At 57.5% G+C, this 6,683-nt stretch overlaps 1 protein-coding gene across 1 annotated transcript; it reads right to left on the minus strand.

The window, feature by feature from the left end:
- Window positions 1–2,387: 2,387 nt before the first annotated feature.
- LOC102399634 (transcription factor SPT20 homolog) lies at window positions 2,388–4,608 on the minus strand (the record flags this gene model as incomplete). The annotated part of the gene is made up of 1 exon (XM_044937264.2): window positions 2,388–4,608. A coding segment is annotated over exon 1 (2,160 nt), but the record flags the coding sequence as incomplete, so codon positions are not given.
- Window positions 4,609–6,683: the final 2,075 nt, after the last annotated feature.

Here is a 6,683-nt window from a genome sequence, read left to right on the forward strand (position 1 = left end):
CAGGGCTTGGGGGTGGCTGGGGGGTCTCCCTCTGGGGTCCCTGCGGTCTGGCTGCCTGGATTGGGGTCCTGAGGGGGCAGCGCGGTGGGGACTGTGGGGGCTGCAGCCTCTGGGCACCGCACCACCCTCCAGTAAATCGGTTGGTGCGGGGCCGCCAAGGTCTGGATCCTGTGATGCAAGATCCTCGGTGTAGACTGGCTCTGGCTGGAGCCTGGTGGAGACAACCCAGGCACCCGGGGCTGCAGGAAGTCCTGCTGCTGTCCGAGGTGAATGACCATTGTTGGCTGGGTGTGGACAGTGACATTGGGCTGGGCAATGCCCTGTGCCCCTAGAAGCTGTAAACACAGACCCTGTGGCCCTGAGGCCTGTGCCTGTGGGGGTTGTGCCCCTGGAGGCTGTGGCCCTGAGGCCTGTACCTGTGGGGTCTGTGCCCCTGGGATCTGTGGCCCTGAGGCCTGTGCCCTTGGGGTCTGTGCCCCTGGGATCTGTGGCCCTGAGGCCTGTGCCCGTGGGGGTTGTAGCCCTGAGATCTGTGTCCCTGAGGCCTGTGCCCATGGGGGTTGTGCCCCTGGGATCTGTGTCCCTGAGGCCTGTGCCCATGGGGGTTGTGCCCCTGGGATCTGTGTCCCTGAGGCCTGTGCCCGTGGGGGTTGTGCCCCTGGGATCCGTGGCCCTGAGGCCTGTGCCCGTGGGGGTTGTGCCCCTGGGATCCGTGGCCCTGAGGCCTGTGCCCGTGGGGGTTGTGCCCCTGGGATCCGTGGCCCTGAGGCCTGTGCCCGTGGGGGTTGTGCCCCTGGGATCCGTGGCCCTGAGGCCTGTGCTCGTGGGGGTTGTGCCCCTGGGATCCGTGTCCCTGAGGCCTGTGCCCGTGGGGGTTGTGCCCCTGGGATCTGTGGCCCTGAGGCCTGTGCCCGTGGGGGTTGTGCCCCTGGGATCTGTGTCCCTGAGGCCTGTGCCCGTGGGGGTTGTGCCCCTGGGATCTGTGTCCCTGAGGCCTGTGCCCGTGGGGTCTGTGCCCCTGGGATCTGTGTCCCTGAGGCCTGTGCCCGTGGGGGTTGTGCCCCTGGGATCTGTGTCCCTGAGGCCTGTGCCCGTGGGGTCTGTGCCCCTGGGATCTGTGTCCCTGAGGCCTGTGCCCGTGGGGGTTGTGCCCCTGGGATCTGTGTCCCTGAGGCCTGTGCCCGTGGGGGTTGTGCCCCTGGGATCTGTGGCCCTGAGGCCTGTGCCCGTGGGGGTTGTGCCCCTGGGATCTGTGACCCTGAGGCCTGTGCCCGTGGGGTCTGTGCCCCTGGGATCTGTGGCCCTGAGGCCTGTGCCCGTGGGGGTTGTGCCCCTGGGATCTGTGGCCCTGAGGCCTGTGCCCGTGGGGGTTGTGCCCCTGAGATCTGTGGCCCTGAGGCCTGTGCCCGTGGGGGTTGTGCCCCTGGGATCTGTGGCCCTGAGGCCTGTGCCCGTAGGGGTTGTGCCCCTGAGATCTGTGGCCCTGAGGCCTGTGCCCGTGGGGGTTGTGCCCCTGGGATCTGTGTCCCTGAGGCCTGTGCCCGTGGGGGTTGTGCCCCTGAGATCTGTGGCCCTGAGGCCTGTGCCCGTGGGGGTTGTGCCCCTGGGATCTGTGACCCTGAGGCCTGTGCCCGTGGGGGTTGTGCCCCTGAGATCTGTGGCCCTGAGGCCTGTGCCCGTGGGGGTTGTGCCCCTGGGATCTGTGGCCCTGAGGCCTGTGCCCGTGGGGGTTGTGCCCCTGAGATCTGTGGCCCTGAGGCCTGTGCCCGTGGGGGTTGTGCCCCTGGGATCTGTGGCCCTGAGGCCTGTGCCCGTGGGGGTTGTGCCCCTGGGATCTGTGGCCCTGAGGCCTGTGCCCGTAGGGGTTGTGCCCCTGAGATCTGTGGCCCTGAGGCCTGTGCCCGTGGGGGTTGTGCCCCTGGGATCTGTGGCCCTGAGGCCTGTGCCCGTGGGGGTTGTGCCCCTGGGATCTGTGACCCTGAGGCCTGTGCCCATGGGGGTTGTGCCCCTGGGATCTGTGACCCTGAGGCCTGTGCCCGTGGGGGTTGTGCCCCTGAGATCTGTGGCCCTGAGGCCTGTGCCCGTGGGGGTTGTGCCCCTGGGATCTGTGGCCCTGAGGCCTGTGCCCGTGGGGGTTGTGCCCCTGAGATCTGTGGCCCTGAGGCCTGTGCCCGTGGGGGTTGTGCCCCTGGGATCTGTGGCCCTGAGGCCTGTGCCCGTAGGGGTTGTGCCCCTGAGATCTGTGGCCCTGAGGCCTGTGCCCGTGGGGGTTGTGCCCCTGGGATCTGTGGCCCTGAGGCCTGTGCCCGTGGGGGTTGTGCCCCTGGGATCTGTGACCCTGAGGCCTGTGCCCATGGGGGTTGTGCCCCTGGGATCTGTGACCCTGAGGCCTGTGCCCGTGGGGGTTGTGCCCCTGAGATCTGTGGCCCTGAGGCCTGTGCCCGTGGGGGTTGTGCCCCTGGGATCTGTGGCCCTGAGGCCTGTGCCCCTGGAACCTGTGCACCTGGACCCTGTGTACCTGAAGGCTGTTCCGCTGGCTGCCGATGACTCACAGGGCAGGGCTGTGGCAAGAGCTGCTGGGTAAGTACCTGGTAGAAGTACGGCTGCAGGACCCCATGCTGGTTGTTCCAGACCAGCAACCCCTGGGGGAGCTGCACCACAGTATAGTGCTTCAGACCAGAAGCTTTCTTCAAAAACACCTGCACCGTTCTGGGAGTAGGAGAAGGAACAGAAGCAGGTGGAGGAAGCCCCGGTGGTGCTGCGGGCTGCAGGTTCAATGGCTGAGCTGCGGGCCGCTGGCCCGGCTGGATCTCCACAGGAGCGGGGGCCCTAGGGGCACACCCTCTCCCTGAGGCCTGGCTACAGCAAAAGGGGCCCACTAGTCTGATCTCCTTCAGGCCAGGGGAGATGGTCGTGACCTGGATGTCCGGGATTCTTTTTAACACGACTATGGTGGATGGGGCGGCCACAGGAAGCAAGATATCTCTGTTCAGCTGCACAGACGATCTCTGGGAAAGACTGGGTGGCTGAGGAGCAGGGCCAGCAGATGGATGGGCCTGAGAGCTGCCCGCCTGCTGTGAGGTAAAGCTGTCACTGCAGGAGCTCTTCTCTAGGCTCCAGGGACGTCTCTTGAGTGGGGATGGAGGTCTGGCTCCCCAGTCTGGCACTGAGGACTGGGTGGACGCGGCCCTAGGCTGTGCTGACTGTGTCCCTGGAGAAGGCTGCCTGAGATGGGCTGAGCCACTGGAGCTGGGTGACAGCTGCACTGGACGCTGGGTGCTCTTCTGGACCAGTTGCTCGGATCGACTGACCACTCTCGCAGCATCAGTCTGTGGCCTGGGCAGGAAACTCTTGAACTGGTCATCTGTGGAGGGCTGGGGTAGACACGGCTCTCTCTCCCTTGTGGCTTCGTTCTCAGACCCATTTCCAGGGGCAAGTGAATTATCAGTTGGCTGCCTGACGGTTAACCTTGTTGCCTGGGATTGGTAGGCAGCCTCACATCCAACTGCAGAATCACCTAGTACCTCCTGGGTTGGTTGTGGCTCCTCATATCTGACAGGCTTCTTCCCTGTAGCATATTTCTGCACATCCACTTGAGCAGGGACAGCCAAGTTACAGGGTCTCTGTATCCACGTATCTGCACAATTGCCTGCTTTAGAAATTTTGAGGTCATACAGTTCATTTGTTTTACTTTCTCTTATTTTTTTGCAAGAAGTCATGATTCTTGGCTCAGGAGGAGGTGGACAATGGGATAGCTCCTGTTGCTGATTCAGAGCAGGCGCCGAAAACCTCTTGAGGCTCCTTTTCATGGCAAGAGTGTTCAGCTTTTGTTTGTTATAGAGCAGTCTGTTTTCAGTGCAGGCTACTGATACAGAAGGGTCTAGACACAGTGGTTCCGCTGTAGCTAAGATCAGTTGGCTCTCAAGCAAAAGTTTATCCTCCTGGGTCCAGTTCTGGTGATCACTGGCTATGGCCTCTACATCGCAGACTAAAGTCTGCATGGTGGGACGTAAGAGAATATGCCTGCTTTGGTAACGTGGAGGTTCCCCGGCACTGGACTGCCTGTAGTCCCGTATCTCTGCTATGACACACCCCTGATGAAAAACGTTAACCGCAGACTTTTCCAGGAAATTCAACAAAACAGGAGGTAATTCTTCAGCATCCAAATATTCGAGAAATTCCCGTTCTTCATAAGGCAACCGAATGCTCTCTGAAAATGATCCATTTTCCCCCTCGAGCATCAGGGAATAGCCCTGCTTTCCTGGGTACAGGTTGATCACCAAACAGGGCAACGACTCTCTCCTAAGAAGCTTCTCTAACAGGTTCACGTTGCTTCTTAATACCTCCGTAACCTCAGGCTCTTCTTCACATTCTTCAACATAAATGTCATACAGTTTTTCCTGGAGAGACGTCTCTCCGCTCGACGAGTATTTCCTTTTCGGCGGTCTCTGCTGGGCAGTCGCAATGACATACTCCGCAAGATCCAAACCTTGCTCTACAGCTTGTTGCATTATCGTACAAATGGGGACCCTGCAAGAAGAGAACATGGAAGTGGGCGATGAACCGGGCGAAAACTCTTATCTGAAGTATCGATGTGCAGTCTTGCAAACGCAGCCACTCCCTGTGGAGTGAGCAGCGTACCTCCAAATGAACACCAAGAAACCCACCCCTGCCCCCCAAGAAGCAGAGTGCAAAATACCTGCGATGATTTGGGGAAATCCAGCGCTGGTCTAGCCTCGCGCTCCTGCAGATGGGCCGGAAGTAGATGGAAGCGGTTCCCCATGCTCCCACCCCCAGCACAGCGCCCCCTAGGTGCGCATGCGCAGGTCGCAGATTCCGGTCTCATCATTCAATTACCTCACGGACGTCCGGCCTGCAGCTCGCACTTACGGGTCTGAAACTGCACTTGTGCCAACTGCTGGGCAGCGACAGGCCCTCTTCATAAAACCTTGAAAGCAAACATCCCAAAGTACAAGCGGTAAACGTAAAAATCCATCATTTTTTTTGTATGGCTTTAATACACACCAATTTTCATGGTAATCAGTTGCTGGGAAGGTAATGAAAAGTGGTCGTTTCTTTCTTTGGCGATCATGTCACCAAAAATTACCCACTGTTTTGGGAGTCATTTGTTCCCAAGGGCAGGACTGCTCCTGGTGTCCATCTTCAGTTTAACACACCCAGTTCGTACCTCTTGACTCCAGGAACACTTGCTGTATTTGGCGCAAGCATCAGAATTCTTCAATGACTCTTTCCACGATCTCCTGCCTGATGCTTTTGATAGAGATATGCACGATAACATGACATTCTTTTACACAAGTGCTTCCCTTTTATTTCCCTAGCTATTTCAGAAAGGGCTTTTAGTGTGTGGGAGGTAAGTTATATTGTCTGGCAATTGCAGTTCAGGATTAAACTGTTTTAAAAGGTGGTTTGTGTCTGATAGGGTTGAGAACTATTGTTCCTGGTGCTGGCAGTACAGTTTAAATGATTACTCGAACTGTAGACCATAGCTACAGCCCTAGGAATGGTTTAGAAGGATATGACTGAGTCCTAGACACTTTACGGGCCATTGTTTTCTATTAATACTGTTGCCTTGAAATCCGCCAGCCTTTTGAACAAGCTTTTTTTTTTTAAAACTTCTTGACGTTTAGATTTAGACATAATGATAATAGGATATTCATTCTGAAGAGTCACAACTGAGAAGAATCCAAAATCAATTGGTGAAACTCCTGAATTACAGACTACTATAAAATAAATGTTTTTCTGACCAATAGCAATTATGATAATTACATATTATAGTAGATATAATCTATTGAAATAGGACTAATAACTCCTTGACTAAGAGTTCCTGAAGCATATCCCTTGTTCAGGACTGGACAGGAATCATTGTCTCCTGGCATGTCAGTTGTCTTGGGGCAAGGGTATAAGTCATCCCTTGGTATCACCAGGTAACTGGTTTCAGGACCCCACGCCCACCCCCCTGCTTTTAGGGATGAGCCAACTGCCCAGAGCCAGGCCCTCTGACTGTTGTGTGTTCTGTGCCAGGGGGTCTCAGCCTTGGTGCTAGTGACATTTGTTAGGGGGGACTTTCCCGGGCACTGCAAGATGCTTGCTAGCATCCCTGGCCTTACCCACTAGATGACAATAGCTTTCATCCCTGTCATGAGAAGCAAACACGGCTTGAGGTGTTGCCCGATACCATTGGGGGGCATATCTTTCCCTTGGTTCAGAACCCTGACGTCCCCTGCTCTGTAAACCATGAGCTTGATCACAGTCAGCCCCTCAGCTGATGTCCCCGGGTGCCCCTCTCTCAGGAGAGAGGTGTATCTGACCCTCTCCTCTGGGGTGGACTAGAGGCTCAGTTGTTGTGGTGACTGGGTCTTTGGGCGGGGTCCCCAGGAGCCATCCCTGACAAGAGGATTCGAGTGCAAGGAGTTTATTTGGAGTTCATCCTGAGAAACTCTGGGCAGGGAAAGGGCAGCTGAGTCAGGACTGGGGAAGAAGGTGATAAAAGGCACAATCAGGAGCAGAAGGCTGCTGGGGACAACCGGTGCCTGTTGGGGGCCTTTGGGAGACAGTGCCGAGCAAGCGTCGGCTGGTCCTACCTAGAGGCACAGAAGCTGGGATACGTATCATCCACTCCTGTCTCTCATTGGCTGAGGACAGTCCTGGGGGCCGTATTCCCG

Source organism: Bubalus bubalis, chromosome X (genome assembly GCF_019923935.1).
Source record: "Bubalus bubalis isolate 160015118507 breed Murrah chromosome X, NDDB_SH_1, whole genome shotgun sequence".
Lineage (NCBI taxonomy): Eukaryota > Metazoa > Chordata > Mammalia > Artiodactyla > Bovidae > Bubalus > Bubalus bubalis.